Source organism: Phoxinus phoxinus (genome assembly GCF_949152265.1).
Source record: "Phoxinus phoxinus genome assembly, chromosome: 25".
Lineage (NCBI taxonomy): Eukaryota > Metazoa > Chordata > Actinopteri > Cypriniformes > Leuciscidae > Phoxinus > Phoxinus phoxinus.
Window position 1 is genome coordinate 9,993,122 of NC_136900.1, and position 20,141 is coordinate 10,013,262.

At 36.8% G+C, this 20,141-nt stretch overlaps 2 protein-coding genes across 4 annotated transcripts in view; one reads left to right on the top strand and one right to left on the bottom strand.

The window, feature by feature from the left end:
* The window catches only part of plxnb2b (plexin b2b), a 161,889-nt gene that overhangs the window by 114,321 nt on the left and 27,427 nt on the right, over window positions 1-20,141 (top strand). For all 3 annotated transcript variants that reach the window (XM_079604426.1, XM_079604427.1, XM_079604428.1), the window contains 16 exons: window positions 548-673; window positions 1,226-1,326; window positions 4,522-4,648; window positions 5,404-5,560; window positions 6,061-6,172; window positions 6,601-6,712; window positions 8,868-8,969; window positions 9,803-9,895; window positions 10,160-10,247; window positions 10,500-10,663; window positions 10,888-11,036; window positions 14,169-14,280; window positions 15,006-15,142; window positions 15,231-15,413; window positions 16,659-16,770; window positions 17,291-17,491. In XM_079604426.1, the coding sequence (XP_079460552.1) occupies window positions 548-673; window positions 1,226-1,326; window positions 4,522-4,648; window positions 5,404-5,560; window positions 6,061-6,172; window positions 6,601-6,712; window positions 8,868-8,969; window positions 9,803-9,895; window positions 10,160-10,247; window positions 10,500-10,663; window positions 10,888-11,036; window positions 14,169-14,280; window positions 15,006-15,142; window positions 15,231-15,413; window positions 16,659-16,770; window positions 17,291-17,491 (2,076 nt within the window). The remainder of the gene's footprint in view (window positions 1-547; window positions 674-1,225; window positions 1,327-4,521; window positions 4,649-5,403; window positions 5,561-6,060; window positions 6,173-6,600; window positions 6,713-8,867; window positions 8,970-9,802; window positions 9,896-10,159; window positions 10,248-10,499; window positions 10,664-10,887; window positions 11,037-14,168; window positions 14,281-15,005; window positions 15,143-15,230; window positions 15,414-16,658; window positions 16,771-17,290; window positions 17,492-20,141) is intronic.
* LOC306994106 (sterile alpha motif domain-containing protein 3-like) overlaps window positions 1-20,141 on the bottom strand; it is a 186,046-nt gene that overhangs the window by 37,683 nt on the left and 128,222 nt on the right. The window lies entirely within an intron of this gene.

Here is a 20,141-nt window from a genome sequence, read left to right on the forward strand (position 1 = left end):
ACCGCTACAAGCAGCTCGCTACCTGATGTCACACACCTGAATTAGCAGGCGTGTCACAAAGCAGGAGTTTAGGCTTTGGCAGGTGAGGGAATTGGTGGGTGAACATGGCGAATCTCTGACAGAGGGATGAAAGAGAAAAAAGATATCACTGACGAAACCCCTCGCTACCGCAGACACAACTAAACCCTGTTAGACGTTATATTAGAAATAATGAACAGCTCGCTCAACTTGAGTCCAATTCTTACACTCAAATAAAAAGGCTTTGTTAGAGCTGATTATTTGCAGGACAGACAGATGAAATTGAGCGATGGATGGATAAAAACCAGTCCGGATGCAGGTTTTTGTGAGTTCCCTGTGAATGGAGCTGTGGTTTTACGGTCATTATGTGGCTTGTAGGCCGTTAGTTGAGGGTTGACACGTTGTCAGGTGTGGCTCAGGTGCGCTGAGGGGGTTTTGTGTGGTCTGTAAATATGACAGATGTGTTCTTTCCTGTGCTCGACTCATTAATTGTGGGTTTCTCTGTGTCTATTGTTCTCTTTTTACCCAGGTACATTTGTCAAGCCAGCCAGAAGCGTACAACCCCGGTCCGGGCTACAAAACCAGCGGCTATGTAAATAAGAACCTTTTCTTTGACAAAACCAAGGCGCACTTGTACATCACCACGGAGAAAAAGGTACGAGACTGGAGTCATTTATCACAGACGGTGTGCTCAGCAGTAGCTCTTTGATAATCGCCGCCTCAAACTCAGGAAACGCATGATTGCACCTATTCGAGCACCTTTTATTGTTACCAAAATATACATTATAATTTTTTGAATGCAATTTGAAAGCATTGGTATAGTGTACGTCTTGCTGAGTTTATGACCGTACAGTGATGTAATTGCAGTGTTTATGAGGCGGTGATGTATTGAAATCATGCATGCTTTCTTGTTTGTCATTTTCTCTGTAATTTTCTACAATTAATTCAGCTTGAACCACTTCACATACAGGTTTTTTTTTCTTTAGATCAGTTCATTTCAGTATAAACTTCATACTTTTCAAGAAATAACCTTACTTTTATAGTTTTAACTGTTTGACTGATGACCATTTTTTTGAAAACCATTACGGCATTATTATAATTTTCCTACTGAATTGTGATTGGTTTTGCATTGCATTCTTAGATGCTGATTGGCCAGTACAGCATTCCAGCTTTATTTGAATAATCTTATGATTTTGTGGTTATGCAGATCACGAAGGTGCCCGTACAGGCCTGCCATCTGAAGACGGACTGCCAGACCTGCGTCACTCAGAGAGATCCTTACTGTGGCTGGTGTGTCCTGGAGGGAAGGTACCTATGTTTTTTTAACATTATAAAATAAAATAGTGCTTATGTCTTTGGCATCCTGGTGCTCATATGGAAGATAAAGGTTTGAATCCAGCAATAGGTCCCTCCATCTCTCACTGTTTTCCTGTCTATTCCCACTGTACTTGCCAAATAGTATAAAAAAAAAAAAAAAAAAAAAAAAAAATATATATATATAATTCTGTGTGTGTATGTGTAAAAAAATATATATATACACATATATATATATATATATATTTTTTTTTTTACAAATACACACATAATTATTTATTTAAATATATATATATATATATATATATGATGGATGGATGATAGATAGGAACTAGAAAAAAAGCTAAAAAAAATGCTTATAATTAATGATTGTGAGATTATTTGTGTATATTTTGTTTTTATATAATTTAGTATTTCTTTGTAAAAAAAAATCACTTATTTCTTATATGTATCCAGTATATTTACATACACTTCTTATTTGTTTTATATTGTTGTGTATTATATATATAAACATTTACTTTTTTATTATTATTATTTGCATTTGAATTAAAGTACTTACAATTAAGGTTTTTATTGGAAGTAATAAGTAAAACCAAAGGCACAAAGCTGCTGTGCACATCCCAAACACCCAGTTTGGGCTCAGGTGCAGGACAACTAAGTAATATAAACAAAAGTAAAGAAGTGTGAAGTCCGCACACTGAAATTAACTGCTTCCAAAATGGATTTTATTATTAAAAAGGCAACGTTTCGACCCTCAGGTCTTCATCAGGCACAACCTTGAAGCAGTTAATTTCAGTGTGCGGACTTCACACTTCTTTACTTAAGTAATAAGTAAAAACCATAAACCATACTTGCGTATATTTAATAATGTTGATGTTATGTGTATATATCTTATTTGTATATAATGTAAATGTTTTTTACTTTTTTATATTTCTTATATTATATTATATATATATATATATATGCTTTTATATTTATTTTGTTATTGTGTAATAATATATATATATATATATATATATATATATATATATATATATATATAATATTATTTAAAATTGTATTAAATTAATTATTTGTACTGTACAATTGAAAATAGTTACATATATGTATATATATTAGGGCTGTCAAAAGATTAATCGTGATTAATCACATCCAAAATAAAAGTTTGTGTTTACATAATATATGTGTGTACTGTGTAGAATTATTATGTATAAATACACACACATTCATGTATATATTTAAGGAATAATTGCATTTATATACTGTATATACATTTATATAATTTATATGATATATAAATATTTTATATATAAATATAACCAATTTTTCTTAAATATATACATGATTGTGTGTGTTTTATATATATAAATAATTATACACAGTACACACACATATATTATGTAAACACAAACTTTTATTTTGGATGTGATTAATCACGATTAATCTTTTGACAGCCCTAATATATATATATATATATATATATATATATATATATATATATATATATATATATATATATACAGTCATGGCCAAAATTGTTGGCACCCCTGGTAAATATGATCAAAACTGGCTGTAAAAAATAAATCTGCATTGTTTATCCTTTTGATCTTTCATTCAAAAAATTGCCAAAATTCTAACCTTTCATTGAAGCAAGAGAATTGAAAGTGGGGCTAAATCACATTATGAAATAAATGTTTTTCTCCAAAACACGTTGGCCACAATTATTGGCACCCTTTTATTAAATACTTTTTGCAACCTCCTTTTGCCAAGATAACAGCTCTGAGTTTTCTCCTATAATGCCGGATGAGTTTGGAGAACACCTGACAAGAGATCAGAGACCATTCCTCCACACAGAATCTCTCCAGATCCTGCAGATTCCCAGATCCATGTTGGTGCTTCTTCTCTTCAGTTCAGCCCACTCATCTTCTATAGGGTTCAGGCCAGGGACTGGGATGGCCATTGCAGATCTTGGTTTTGTGCTCAGTGACCCATTTTTGTTTTGATTTTGATATTCTGAACAAGATGTCCAGGACCTCTGGCAGAAAATTAGGCCCACAGCAGTAAAGATACAGCAGAGTATTTCATTTTACACATGGGGTACTTTTTTATCCCTGTGTGCACCAAACCCATCTTAAGTGTTTGCTGCCAAAAAAGCTATTTTTTTGTTTCATCTGACCATAGAACCCGTCCCGTTTGAAGTTCCAGTCGTGTCAGGTACTTTTCAAACGTTCTATGGACAGAGGAACCAAAAAAATAGCTTTTTTGGCAGCAAACACTTAAGATGGGTTTGGTGCACACAGGGATAAAAAAGTACCCCATGTGTAAAATGAAATGCTCTGCTGTATCTTTACTGCTGTGGGCCTAATTTTCTGCCAGAGGTCCTGGACATCTTGTTCAGATACATGGCATCATGGATTGGATCAAATGCCAACAGATAAAAAATCGAAACCTAACAGCCGGGGCTAGAAATCTTATAACGGGCCATGTTTGGATCTTCCAACAGGACAGTGATCCAAAAACAAATATCAAAATCAAAACAAAAATGGGTCACTGAGCACAAAACCAAGCATCTGCAATGGCCATCCCAGTCCCTGGCCTGAACCCTATAGAAAATGAGTGGGCTGAACTGAAGAGAAGAAGCACCAACATGGATCTGGGACTCTGCAGGATCTGGAGAGATTCTGTGTGGAGGAATGGTCTCTGATCTCTTGTCAGGTGTTCTCCAAACTCATCCGGCATTATAGGAGAAAACTCAGAGCTGTTATCTTGGCAAAAGGAGGTTGCAAAAAGTATTTAATAAAGGGTGCCAATAATTGTGGCCAACGTGTTTTGGAGAAAAACATTTATTTCATAATGTGATTTAGCCCCACTTTCAATTCTCTTGCTTCAATGAAAGGTTAGAATTTTGGCAATTTTTTGAATGAAAGATCAAAGGGATAAACAATGCAGATTTATTTTTTACAGCCCAGCCAGTTTTGATCATATTTACCAGGGGTGCCAACAATTTTGGCCATGACTGTATATATATTGTATTTAACTAATTGTATATATGATTCTTATTCTATTATTTAGAGAATACAAAAATGCAATGTAAAGACAATCACGTTTTCCCTGAAGTGTTGTATTCTAATATTGTTGAATTTAATTGCACGAGAAGCGTTGTGTTCTAATGCGTTATTGATTGTGTAGATGCACCAGGCGATCGGAGTGCAGTCGTGCGGAGGAAAAGAACGGGTGGCTGTGGAGTCCAAGCCAACAGTGTGTGAAAATCGTCTCTTTCCACCCGCCAAATCTCAGCTGCTTGAAGTCCCAGCAGGTACTAGCCTGAGTGTCGCGGACACAATTACCAGAGTCTTATTTTTAAACCAGACTGCTCAGCACTGATTATGAGAAAAGCTGAGCATGACTCCCACACAATGAGGCCATATTGGTGAACAGACGGTGAAAACACAATGGGCGCTGATGGCACGTTTAGAATTCTGTTCTAAAGGTGCCGCTGTTGTGTTTTGCGTGTATTAACTGGACCATTCTAGTTGTTCTATGGACAGAAATGTGTTGAAGTTATTTCTAAAATAAATGTTTAATACCTGGTTCAGATTACACGATTTTAGCCCGATTTTGGCACAATCCGTTTGACGAAGGGTGTCGTGGAGAGGGAGGGAGGGAGGGAGAGAGAGAGTGGGCATGTGACGGCACGTAATGGCTGGTCGGAAAGCAACGTGTAATCATGTGTCTTGTCCATGACACGACAAGATTTTAGGAGTCAAAATCGCGTAATCTGACACAGTGACTATCGTAATAGACCAACAAATCATGAAGCCATAGCCTAAAAGTTCCACCTCAACACATTGAGCTTATTTCTAAAACATGAGAAGGACACGCAACATTTTCCTCATAAATCCATAATCTTTTAATTGTATTGCATGGAACAAACCTAACCAGTCATCTCCTTAAAATATGTATAAATTAAAATGGCAAAAAAAAAGAGAAAATGCTATGTATTGGTTTCAACGGATTGTTTTGCTTATTTCTATAACTGTGTGAGTTCAGAGTTTGTCAAATGTCCCTCAGGTTGAGATAAACGTGCGATCGCTGCCGATCCTCCGAGACTCCGACCGGATCCACTGTGACTTTGGCTCTCACCCCAGCGCCGGCAGGATGGTGGACGGCAGAATCAGCTGTCGTTTACCTGAACAGCCTCTTATACCCCTGACACCTGCACACCAAGGTATTTATATATGTATTAGTTGTAATGAATAATACATGTTATTATTATCATTTATAAAAACAATTTATTGTTCATAATAAATAAATGTTCCTATTGTTTTTATTTAATTAAAGTGTAATTATTTATTTACTTTATTGTTGTCCTCCTGTTTTTCAACCACATCTGTCAAGCTACAAAAAGAGCAAAAATCAAAATCCTATATGACTGTGAACTCGAAAACTGGAGCTGTCCGATTTGTGAACTTCATACGAGTTCAAATTCAGCCTGTTCCTCATGCAAAGCTTTGGAATTTACTTCATATAGTCAAATGAACTGCTTTTATGGTGCTCTTAGTCTATTTAGGTTTCTTGCACCAAAGATAGATCATAATTTATTGTTTCATGACCATTTTTTATCCTCTCGCTGACCCTCGGGTTGTTTTTGCTACTGTATCTTTAAGATATCTATGTGCAGATGACCTCTGCTATGATTGGCTAATCTGACCCCCTGTGTCTGTGTAGATTTCGTGGCGGTTCCGGTCCGCATCTTTGTGAACAGTAGCGTGGAGGTCGCGTCCAGCGAGTACAAGTTCTACAACTGCGCAGCGGCAGTCCGGAAAGCTGAAAACACACCGTACGTTTGCTGTCTTGCCTTCTATTGTCAGCTCGTGTGTGTGTGTGTGTCTCCGCTTTGTGCTGACACCACTGTGTGTATAATGAATACGAGCATCTGTAACGATGAGGTTTACTCATAAATTGTAATGCATCACTGAAGCTGGAATTGAATTTGCTTCTATAGAGACTTGCTTACGTTTTTTTTTTTTCTTCTCCAAGAGCAGGAAATTGCTTTCGTTTCTCATTCATTCATCACACATGAAAGTCGATCTCTCATCTCTTTTTTTCCCTTCTCCTTGTGTTTTTTAAGAGCTCTGGGACATTGCTGATGAATGAGTATTATTTGAAGTGCACTGGGACTATATGTTTTTACTCCAAACATTTACACACTGATGAAAAATGTAACTGGAAACCTCTGGTTTAATGGTTGCGCGTGTTTCTCCGCAGGTGCACTTCCTGTGTGAGCAGCGCTTGGGGATGTCAGTGGAACATTGCGGCTCACACCTGCACGGATCTGAGCGACGCAGAAACCGGCGCCAATATAATCAAACCCAGACAGGTACTGAGATGAGTCAAATGAGCTCACATGTACCATTTTCTTTCTTTTTATCAGTAATTATGTGTATTACACACGCCAGTTAGCACACGTGCACTGTCGTTCAAACGTTTGTTTTGAAAGAAAGAAATTAATACTTCAATTCTGCAAGGATGTAAACATTGTAAACCCGAACAAGTTAGCAAAACTCAAAAAATTTGAGGTGATCAGTTACATCAACATTTTTAAGTTAAGAAACTCAGTAAGCAGAACTTCCAGATTTTTAGTGTACTCATACAGTTTAATTACTCATAACTTTAAATATTTGAGTAAGCTCGTTCATTCATTTAACTTAAAATTATCATGTAATCTCAATTTAAATATTTTTAGTAGTGGTAACTTGGCTACACTGAAAAAAAGTGATCAGTTGACTTAAAGGGACACTTAACCGATTATCATTAAGCTTTGTATCAGTAGAAACCCTGTAGTATTTTCGAATGACCGTGCTTCCCTCCCTCATGTCGAGACGGAGATTTCTATATTGTGTGTCTGGAGAAAAAAAAACTCTGATGACGCAAAAATCATCATTTAGTGATTATTTATACTATTATTTATATTAATTTATCAACTAAATCGTCACGGAGACTCGCGATAAAACAGCGTCTTTTCAGTTTCGAGTCAACTAGTAGCCTAGTTGTATCATTTATTCCGATACTGGCCTCTGTAACGGTAGGCGTGGCCTCGTTGGGCAGCGAAGCAAGTGCATTCTGGGAGTTGCTGTCTTTCATCCACATGAGCCAAGGATACATTTTCTGGCTTTTCTCAGTCTAGAAGGCACCAACTTCTAAAATAATTTCACATTTCTACTACATAAATGACCTAATTTAAATACACATTCATCTTTCCAGCGGTGAAATATCCTTTTAATTAACTTTTAAAAAAGTGAAGAAATTTGAAAAAATTAAGTTATGTGAACTTGACAATTCCACATAATTTATTTTTTTCAATTACACATGGTTTATTTACTTAATAATTTTGAGGCAACTGATTTTCTCACTGTTTTTTTCTCTCCCTTTCGATTGCCATGGCAAAGCATGCTTGGGAAAAGAAATCCCAGTTTCAGTTCAAATTAAGTTTGTCTAAATGAAAAGAAACAAGTTCTCGAAACTTACTGTGAACTCAAAAGAAAGTTCTAAATACTCATAAAAGTTCATTTGATTGAACTAATTTGTTTAATTTAAGTTTGACCCTACTCAAATCAATTAGTTTTTACAGTGAACTAAATATTTTAATCATAATGCAAAACTTCCCTCAGTTGGGATTCGGTTAGAGGAGGGAAACGGGGAAAGCACAGCTCCTCAGCTTATGTAGACATGTTTGGCTATAGTTTCCCTACACAAGCTGTCTTAAAGATGTCATCTCAAATGAAAAGTTGTTTATTAATGCATTTGATAACTTTTCCTTTCAATAAGACCATGAATGTGTGTTAGAAAAATAAAAACATCTTCTGAATGTCATTCCAACTTTAGACAGGAAGTGTTTTGGCAAAGTATTGCAGTCGAGGAAACGTGCTAAAAATGACATGTATGAAAAAGCAGACATTGAATAAACGTCTTGGTGATGTATGTGTGCTATCAGCGCCATTGATCGGGCCGCTTTGATTCGTTTCATGCGATTCTCATCTTCAAACACCAGGTCCAACTGGTCCAGACATTTTATTTATTTATTTATTTAAACCGTTTCTTGGAGCATAAAGCTGAGTTATTGATATCCAGCGCCAGCAATTTCAGAAATGGCCTCCACACTGTTTGATATTTGCTGTTTCCTGGAACAGTCACACGTGGCTGATGAAATGTGGACACAAAGTAAATGACTTTACTCAGAAAGTTTTAATGTGAAACGCTTTAGCTGAATCAGCAAAAAAAAAAAAAGAAAAACAAATGGATAGGAAAAAAACGGATTATATGCAATTAGACACAGTCGCCAATGTCAGTGAGGATATATTAGATTTCAGCTGTAAATAAACGGCTTCATTCATGCACGTCATCACGGTTAATGAGTTTTTCAGTTTCAATGGACGCTCGTTAATTTATGTTGGATGTAAATTAAGAATTGCTCAGAAGATTGCCGTCCTTTACTGTACAGCAGAACAGATTTCTCCATCTTCTGTGTGTTCTAGAACAAGAGCTGTCCACGCTTCGAGAACCCGGATCCCGTCCTCATCCCGGTCGGACACAAAACCCGGATCAGTTTTGAGGGCATCAATCTGGACCCGTACAAGGTGAGTTCAACTTCCTGGCCTCCTTTTAACAGTAAATGTCTTCTTCAAGGTCACTAGGGATAAACAAATATATTAAAAAAAACATGTAAAAAATAAAATAAACCATCAGTATTTTGTTGTCAGCATCTTGTTTTCCAAAACACAGTTGCATAAGATATTAAGTAGATCAAATATGATCATTATAAGTAATCTAATTACAAATAATATAATATAAATCACAAATAATACATAATTATTAACTACATGATATTTACAGAAACTTACATAATATAAATAAAATGTATTATTAATTAATTAATACAATCAGCATATATTAACATTTGCTTAGAAAAGGCTCCAAATTATGATAATTCAAAGACTTAATTTTTTTAAATAATAAAAATACTTTTTATTTATATAATTAATCACACAAAAATAATATGCTTAACAGCCCTAATATTAAGAATTGTTTTCAGATAATATATCCATTGGAATTTTTTTTAAGGTACAAGAATAATAAATAATAATATTATTATTATATATACTTAATTTATTTATTTTTTAACTATGAAAAACTGGCAATAAAAAATAAACTTCAACATGTATTGTCATAAAGTCATTATGTTTTGCTTCAAAATTTTGCTTCAAGTCAGTTTGCCTTTTTTTAAGGATGTCGTTGTATGTTTTCTGGACAACAAGAGACAAATACAGATAATCTGGATAATAAATAACTCATAATCTGGCTATAGTTTTCCTCTAAACGGGTCTCAAAGTCCATAATTTCCTGTCCTCTTACCTGTGAATAACTGAACAAAGTGTTTTCAGTTGATGTTTTCTGAATTGTGACTCATTAGGATCGTGACTTCACCATCGGGACGGAGCTGATGAGGTCTGAGGAAGATGTCAAGACCGAGTCGGGACCCTTCTACTCGTTCAGCGGATATGAGGTTAGCTTCAGTTTCTCTCTCTTTATTTTTCCTCATGTTGTTCCTGTACTGTAAATCTTTTTGTATACAAAACTCTTGCTAAATGATACACAACCAATTAGCAACATAAAGATTCTCCCACCTACACTTCTTCAATGGCTCTTGTTGGGAGTTTGAGATTATAGCTCCCCCTGTTGGAAAGTGTCCAGCCTGTAAATCATCTCTAGTCTTTAATGTGGAGGAGAGAAGCGTCGGTGTTGACTCGCCCTTTAATCTCTCTTCCAGTTTTCCTTTGATAAAGCTCACGAGACCAACGTTCTGTTCCACGTAAGAGACAAAAACACGGAAAAGAAGATCGACAGCAGTCTAAGTGGTAATCGCCCTCACTCGCTTTTCACTCATATGACTTTCATAATGCTGTAAATGCTGTGGAAATGCATTCATGCCACCTCTGAGCTGCAATAAACGAATATCTGAACACCAATACAAAGAAGCATGGCAGTTGTAGTTTTAACGTTCATGTGTTAATAAACTGTTGAATAAAAACAACAACTTCTCTCTAAGGCTACTTTCTGTAATTGTCTCATTTAACACAATACTGATTTTGTGTGTGTTTGTCTTTTAGTCACTCTGTATAACTGCTCTCTGGGACGTGAAGACTGCAGCTTGTGTAAGAACGCCGACCCCAAATATCAGTGTGTGTGGTGCAAGCAGAGCAGGTTGTGTGTGTACGACCAGCTCTGCGCCTCTAAAGAGCTGGAGGAGTGTCCCGACCCCCAGATCACTGACGTGAGTACCGAATCGTGGCTTTTATTGGACAAACGAGACATTTTCTCAAATTTTGAGGGTAAAAATCAATACAAACGTCAGATCACGTTCTATTTAGATGACTGAATTACTGATGGGAATAGAAATAAATCATTTTTTTACTGTTGTTTTAGTGAGATTGGTTATCTCAGCTCATCTCTGTGGTCTTTTCTCCATGATTAGGATCTTTGTATAATGCGTTTCAGATCACGCCGCGGTACGGGCCGCTGAGAGGAGGAATATCTGTGACGATCAAGGGCTCGAACCTGGGCGTTCAGAAGGACGACATTAAAAACATCACAGTGGCCGGAGTGCCGTGCAAACACCTGCGGGAACGCTACTCCGTCTCAACCAGGTAACGTCAACGTCAATGAGACACTTTCCATGAATAGTGTTCAGAAAAAGGTTGATCTGTTTGTGTACATATATATATATATATATATATATATACATATATATATATATATATATATTTAGGCTATATATATATATATTTATATATATAGGCTATATATATATTGATTTATTGATTTATAAAATAAATATAAACTGGTTGATCTGTGTGTGTGTGTGTGTGTATATAGCCTATTTATTTATTTATTTATTTGCGATCCTCATAAAATTACACTTTCTGCAGTTTAAGCACCTATATATATACACACTGTATAGCTATATCTCACACATATATACTGTGTGTGTATATATATATATATATGCTTAATCTGCAGAAAGTGTAATTTTATGAGGATCGCAAATTGTGCAACCCTGTTACAAAAAAAATGCAGTTTAAAACACTGATTTTCTTTTTCTAGCTGTAAACCAAAAAAAACCTCAAAATTAAACAATTTATACAAATGCAAAAATGTACGTGTGTGTGCGTGCGTGCCTGGTGTGTGCGTGCGTGCGTGCGTACAGACATGTATATAAAGTGTGTAATGCTTAAATAAATAAATAAAGCAAAGGGACAGGTTTGCAAATTTAACCTAAATTAAGCTAACATTCAGTACAAGTTAGCAAGTCTGGGACCATATTTTGGTTTATACTTGTTGATAAACTTATAGTGTCCCCCCCCCCCCCCCCCCCCCCCACACACACACACACACACACAAAACAACAACAACATTGAGGCAATTTTTTCCTATAAAAATGTGGAAGTTTTTTAACAACTCTTGCACAAACGGTGTTCAGTATTGAACGGTGTTCAGCTCTTATAAAATGAAATCCCTGCTGGACTTTGTGTGCAGATCTCTGTAGTACCAAATGGCCTGATTTTTTTTTTTTTTTTTTTTAAGCGAACGTCCTGTTTGAGAAATCTAGTTCATTCGAAGCTTAATAAAAAAATAATTACCCAGAATTCGAACATGTAAAAATGCCCTCAAGAATGATCTAAATAATCTTTTAGATGTTCTGCTCAAGGCTTCGTGTTATGTTTGTCTATGGAATATTAAATGTGCATGAGTTTGCCCTTGCGTTCCCTCTTGTAGAACAACATTAGATTTGTACGGTTCTGAAATACGGAGCATGCTGTGTAGATTCAGAGACAACGATGAGGCAATGTCAGGCTTGGCTGAGTCAGTGATTCGACATCAGGGTTTATCAACTCTGTTGTGAGCGTTCAGCCTGACGGAGTGTTTGTCTGGCTGTTAACACGTTTGAGAAGGATCTTTCAGCAGGAGAGCTTGGCTTCTGAATGGTAAATAAGCTCTCGGAGAGATCGCTGTCAGAAGAGTCTGTCTGGGGAGGTTGACGTCCAGATTCCAGGGCAACAGAATATACGTTTTCTGATTTGGCACATTTCAGACGTAATGGATCTGGAATCTTTTCGGCATGTTTGAGGTTATCTTGTCTTCTGCTCATTTTGCATCAATATATATATATATACATTGTTTGTGTACAATATATATATATATTTTTTAATTTTTTTAATTTTTTTTTTTACAATCATAATATAATGTATATAATTGTTGTATTACGATTGTAAAAAAACAATATATTATCTATTTTATTTATAGTATTTCTTATTATGTATATATATACTCTGTTTGTATACTGTATATATATATATTTTTTTTTTTTTACAATCATAATATAACAATTATATATATATATATATATATATATATATATATATATATATATATATATATATATATATATATAATTGTTATATTATATTATGATTGTAAAAACATATATATATATATACATATATATACAAACTGTGGTGGAAATGCAAAATTTCCGGGCTTGAATGGAGAATTAGACTTTTTGCCATTTTTGTAAATATTTTTTTTTGTTTTTTTTGTTTTTTTGATTTACACATTATATGATTTCTGAATTTAGACATATGTATTTCGATTTATAAAAAAATGTATGTTAGGTTTACAATAGTGTGTTGTGCATTTTGACTTACGACTTGACTTACTTTATTGGTATGATATTTGTATAGTGTTTTTTTTGTTTTTTTTTGTGGGTTGCGCTGTGTATCTATATGAATTACACACTGTATGATTTTTGATTTATGTATTTATGAAAAAGAAGCTATGCCATGTTTACAATGGTGTTTGGTGCATTTTGACTTGCATACTTTATTGGTATTTATGATATTGGTATAGGTTTTTTTTTTCTTTTCTTTTTTTTTCTCTTTGCGCTGTGCATCGTATGATTTATATAATGTTTCATTTTTTAATTTCAATTTACGTAAATTGTTTTTATTTTTTTTAGAAATCAAAAGTTATGTATACAATATAGTTTGGCGCATTTTGATCTGCATACTTTATTGGTATTTTGGATATTGGTATAGGATAGGTTTTTTTTTCTGTTTTTCCTCTCTTCTATAGGTCTGTTTAGGCCAATTGTCTTGATTGTCTCGTTACACCGAGTGACCAGGTGTTTTTAATTTGATTAATTAACTGTTGTTAAAAACAAACCTGAGATGTTGTTGGTTACACACCCTGACGAAGGCATGTAGCCGCAACGCGTAGGTGGATCTGTCACCATTTTAATGTTTTGAGCCATTCATTAATTAAAGGCTTTTTAACTTTTTTTCCACATATTTCGAGTGCCTTGGAGTTCCTAATTTAATTCATTAGATTCTATATACAAACTGTGTGTTTGCCCTTGCGTTCCCTCTCTCTATATGTATATATATGTATATATATATATATATATATATATATATATATATATATATATATATATATATATATATATATATATATATATATATATATATATATATATAGCAATTAATGCAGTGTTGACAGGCAGGTAGGACATCCTATCATTGGATTCGGACCGAATGCAATGATTGGACGAATATTTTTTGGTCCTGAGACTTCCACAGAAGATATATGTAGGCCTATATGTTTTAATATTTTGACCACTTCTATTATTGATTTCCATCAGGATGTGAAGAGAGTTTCAAGCCGTATAACAAAGTGTTTATAAAAAAATGATTGCCTGTTTGTGTTTGTTTGTCTGGCAGTGTGGTGTGTGAAATCGGGCCGGTGACGCTGTACAGATCCGGAGAGGTGGAAATAGCGGTGGGCAGAGGGAAAAAAGGCGTATCCACAAAAACAGTCCGCTTCACCTACAGGGTGAGTCACGATTCTCCATTACCCAGCATGCACTACACACATACTAATTCTGTGCAACTCCACTTGAGATCCCATCCTGCCACTGTTTGTGTGAGGCGACGGGAGCTCTCTGCATCTGGTGTGTGTGGTGATGGGCTGGTGTGTGTGGTCACCGGTCACATGCTCCTGCAGGAGTTCTCAGCGGCTGACGGCTTTAACAGAAATGATTGCATCAGTTTTTCAGGGAGATAGGCTGTCTCAGTCGCTCCCACGGGGAAACGCTGAGGGTAGGTGTTTGTTCAGAAAACTGATGGGTCTCGGATAGCGCGCAGATGCATTTCGCGGGATTATGTAATCATTACAATGAAATGGTAATGCATAGAACATGTCTGTCATTGCTGGGTATTTGCAGCTCTTCTGCACATCATTATTATCCCTGTTCAAACGGATCCACGGAAATGATGCATTCCAGGCCAGTAGACGGCGATGTCACTTTGTAAAGAAACACACACCGACTGAACATGTAATACACATGCACATGACGTCACCGTTTTCACAAATCCACATTTTTGTTGTTTAAACGGAGACGATAATGGTACCGTTTTCAAAAACTTGTACTTTGAAAACCGTTTTCAGGCCCACAAAACGCCGTTGTCATGTAAATGACCGACCAAAATGCATTTCCCGTTTTGACTTGAAAACATTGTAGTGTAAACGCTCCTAAATATGATCTTTGTTTTCTGTAGGACCCCATAGCACAAAACGTGTCTCCTAATCGAGGTCCTAAAGCAGGAGGAACCGTCCTGACTATTACTGGGATAGGCCTGAACACGGCTTCAAAAGAAGACCTTCAGATCTTCGTGGGCGACGTGCCCTGCAGAGTGTGAGTGCATCATGGGAAATTGTAGTTTCTGTCCTTTTCATTAGATTTGGCTTTTTTGGGTTAATTTTTCCATCTTCCTCTCTGTTAGTGAGAGCTTTGGAGAGCAGATCACCTGTAAATTGTCCGAGTATCTGGGCGATGCGGTTCCGTCAGCTCGCCTCGACGTCAGAGTTCAATACGGCAAACACACCACAACCAGCATCAAGACGATCTTTCAGTTCACCAGCAACCCCTCTGTGTCTGACCATCAGCCCAGGAGCAGCTTCATCTGGTCAGTTCTGTTTGCCAGAAAATCCCTCCAATATTTTCCTTGCCACACAAAGCCATTCTTACATCATTACCCTCATTTGTCCACTTATGAATTATTAACTTTTTCCCCGCCATTGAAGGAATTTTCCAGCTTTCCATGTTTTCACTGTTATACGTAGGGGCCGCTATTATGCAACTTCTGAAAAAGTACTGAATCTCCATATCAAAACACAGGTGAAGAAGGAGCAGAAACAAGCGATAAAAGCATTGCTTATGCACGTTGTTGAATTAAGACATTATTTTGATAAGGATACATTTTTATCTCAATAAATACAATATTTGTATTTATTTTGTATAATGTTTACAATGTTTATAAGTATTTAATATAGGTTTGTATGTATATTTATAATTAAAATGTGTGTATTTATTTATTTAATAAATTTTTCTTCTCCTTGGTTTAAATTTAGACAATCTGTTTTTTTTTTGTTTCTTTACTTTTCATTGAAAGTACCATTATGTATTGTCTTGTTAAATACCAATCAAAAAATATTATTATTATATTGATAATAAGAATATTTTATTAGATAATTTAAATGTTTTATATTAACTTAGATTTTTGTTGTTAAATATAATATATAATATAATAATATATGGAAAAAGTGAATAATACAAAAAATATATATAAAATATTATATTATATATTAACTTTTTCTATGTATTTTTTGTTTTTAAAATTAATATATATATATTATATTTTATATATACAATATATATATAATATATATTGTGTGTGTATATATATATATATATATAAAAATATATTGTATTAACTTGTACAATGTATATAACATTTATATAATATATATTATTATTGTTATTATTATTATATTTATAATAAAAAATTATGAATTTATATTTTAAATTATTTAAATTATTATAATTTTTTACATTAACTACATATTTAAATATATTATATATATTATTTTGTGTTATTAAATTATATATAAGTTCTAAATAATTTATATACAGTTTTGTATATTTAATTTATATTATTTAGAGACAACATCAAACACGTTTACAAGACAAATTTATTTTCATTTTTTTTATTTACAATAATATTTTATATCACTTATATTTTGTTTTTTATATAAATAATGACTACTATATATATATATATATATATATATATATATATATATATATATATATATATATATATATATATATATATATATATAATTGAGTTATGATTGTGTGTATATTTCAGTGGTGGCAGAAAAATCCTAGTGGTCGGTTCTGGATTTGACCTGGTCCAGAAAGCTAGTATCAGGGTGGTGGCGTCCGCTGGAGAATGGTCCGAACAGGGCGTCCCAGAGGAGGTGAGTGCCAGAAACCCTCAGAGGCTCTCAAGGGAAACATCACTTGCTGTTTGTTTTTCGTTTCATCTGTTCTTCTCACTGTTGGGTTTCCGTCTTGCATGACTTGCTCGGGTTCTGATTGAAATGACGAGAGCTTTTCTGATCTGAAGCGCTCAACGAGACTGAGATTAAACGAGCGTTTATCTAACGAAAAACTTGATGAACGCTTCATTTCATCTCCCTTATCTGAGGAGGAGCTTTTGTGCTCCAGACCTTTCTCAAGCGGTCTCACTTCTTCCATCGCTCTTTCTCCATCTGTCTATCTAACAGATTTTTCCGCCCCCACTTTTAGGGACTTTTGCTGCTCCCCCTCAGAATATCAATAGATTTCCCAGCAGCAGTGAAATCTGTTCCTCTATGGGTTTGCATTCTGAGGGCTTTTTGGCCCATGTGCTCACAAAGGCTGCTGGGAAAAGAGTCAGAAAACTGAGGAGAGTTAAATTTACAGAAGTAAAGTAAACTCAATCTCTCTCTTTCTCAGTTTGTCGAGGGTTTCACGCACAAAAACGACAGCATGATCATGTTCATGTCCCCGGCGGTGAACGAGTCTCAGTTGTTCAGGACGTACGTGCAGCTGGATAACCTCCAGACGGAGCTGACCCCATTCCAGTATCATCCTGATCCAACGTTTGATCGGCTCAGCAAGACTGTCATTACTGAAAACAGCATGATCATCGTCACCGTGAGTATCTGCTCCACTGTCAATCAGACACGGGGTTTCACACTTGTGAACGTGTGTTAGGTGTGCCTCAGGGTCTGGGTTTTCCTGCTTGTAAACGTGTTTGGTGTGTCTCAGGGTCTGGGTTTTCCCCGCTTGTAAACGTGTGTTTGGTGTGCCTCAGGGTCAGAGTTTTTCAGGCTTGTAAACGTGTTTGGTGTGCCTCAGGGTCGGGGTTTTTCAGGCTTGTAAACGTGTGTTTGGTGTGTCTCAGGGTCAGAGTTTTTCAGGCTTGTAAATGTGTGTTTGGTGTGTCTCAGGATCTGGGTTTTTCAGGCTTGTAAACGTGTTTGGTGTGTCTCAGGATCTGGGTTTTTCAGGCTTGTAAACGTGTGTTTGGTGTGTCTCAGGGTCAGAGTTTTTCAGGCTTGTAAATGTGTGTTTGGTGTGTCTCAGGATCTGGGTTTTTCAGGCTTGTAAACGTGTTTGGTGTGCCTCAGGATCTGGGTTTTTCAGGCTTGTAAACGTGTGTTTGGTGTGTCTCAGGATCTGGGTTTTTCAGGCTTGTAAACGTGTGTTTTGTGTGTCTCAGGGTCAGAGTTTTTCAGGCTTGTAAACGTGTTTGGTGTGTCTCAGGATCTGGGTTTTTCAGGCTTGTAAACGTGTGTTTGGTGTGCCTCAGGGTCAGAGTTTTTCAGGCTTGTAAACGTGTGTTTGGTGTGTCTCAGGGTCTGGGTTTTTCAGGCTTGTAAACGTGTTTGGTGTGTCTCAGGATCTGGGTTTTTCAGGCTTGTAAACGTGTGTTTGGTGTGTCTCAGGATCTGGGTTTTTCAGGCTTGTAAATGTGTGTTTGGTGTGTCTCAGGGTCGGGGTTTTTGACGCTTGTAAACGTGTTTGGTGTGTCTCAGGGTCGGGGTTTTTCACGCCTGTAAACGTGTTTGGTGTGTCTCAGGGTCGGGGTTTTTGACGCTTGTAAACGTGTGTTTGGTGTGTCTCAGGGTCGGGGTTTTTCACGCTTGTAAACGTGTTTGGTGTGTCTCAGGGTCTGGGTTTTTCAGACTTGTAAACGTGTGTTTGGTGTGTCTCAGGGTCGGGGTTTTTGACGCTTGTAAACGTGTGTTTGGTGTGTCTCAGGGTCGGGGTTTTTGACGCTTGTAAACGTGTTTGGTGTGTCTCAGGGTCTGGGTTTTTCACGCTTGTAAACGTGTTTTTGGTGTGCCTCAGGGTCGGGGTTTTTCACGCTTGTAAACGTGTGTTTGGTGTGTCTCAGGGTCTGGGTTTTTCATGCTTGTAAACGTGTGTTTGGTGTGTCTCAGAGTCTGTGTTTTTGACGCTTGTAAACGTGTTTGGTGTGTCTCAGGGTCTGGGTTTTTCAGGCTTGTAAACGTGTGTTTGGTGTGTCTCAGGGTCGGGGTTTTTGACGCTTGTAAACGTGTGTTTGGTGTGTCTCAGGGTCTGGGTTTTTCACGCTTGTAAACGTGTTTGGTGTGTCTCAGGGTCTGGGTTTTTCACGCTTGTAAACGTGTTTGGTGTGTCTCAGGGTCGGGGTTTTTGACGCTTGTAAACGTGTGTTTGGTGTGTCTCAGGGTCGGGGTTTTTCACACTTGTAAACGTGTGTTTGATGTATCTCGGGGTCGGGGTTTTTCAGGCTTGAAAACTTGTTTGGTGTGTCTCAGGGTCAGGGTTTTTCACACTTGTAAACGTGTGTTTGGTGTGTCTCAGGGTCTGGGTTTTTCACGCTTGTAAACGTGTTTGGTGTGCCTCAGGGTCTGGGTTTTTCAGGCTTGTAAACGTGTGTTTTGCGTGTCTCAGGGTCTGGGTTTTTCAGGCTTGAAAACGTGTTTGGTGTGTCTCAGGGTCGGGGTTTTTCAGGCTTGTAAACGTGTGTTTGGTGTGTCTCAGGGTCGGGGTTTTTCACGCTTGTAAACGTGTGTTTGGTGTGCCTCAGGATCTGGGTTTTTCAGGCTTGTAAACGTGTGTTTGGTGTGCCTCAGGGTCAGAGTTTTTCAGGCTTGTAAACGTGTTTGGTGTGCCTCAGGGTCTGGGTTTTTCAGGCTTGTAAACGTGTGTTTGGTGTGCCTCAGGGTCGGGGTTTTTCAGGCTTGTAAACGTGTTTGGTGTGCCTCGGGGTCTGGGTTTTTCAGGCTTGTAAACGTGTGTTTGGTGTGTCTCAGGGTCTGGGTTTTTCAGGCTTGTAAACGTGTTTGGTGTGCCTCGGGGTCTGGGTTTTTCACGCTTGTAAACGTGTTTGGTGTGCCTCGGGGTCTGGGTTTTTCACGCTTGTAAACGTGTGTTTGGTGTGTCTCAGGATCTGGGTTTTTCAGGCTTGTAAACGTGTGTTTGGTGTGTCTCAGGGTCGGGGTTTTTGACGCTTGTAAACGTGTTTGGTGTGTCTCAGGGTCTGGGTTTTTCACGCTTGTAAACTGTGTTTGGTGGTCTCAGGGTCTGGGTTTTTCACGCTTGTAAACGTGTGTTTGGTGTGTCTCAGGGTCTGGGTTTTCCCCGCTTGTAAACGTGTGTTTGGTGTGCCTCAGGGTCAGAGTTTTTCAGGCTTGTAAACGTGTTTGGTGTGTCTCAGGATCTGGGTTTTTCACGCTTGTAAACGTGTGTTTGGTGTGCCTCAGGGTCTGGGTTTTTCAGGCTTGTAAACGTGTGTTTTGCGTGTCTCAGGGTC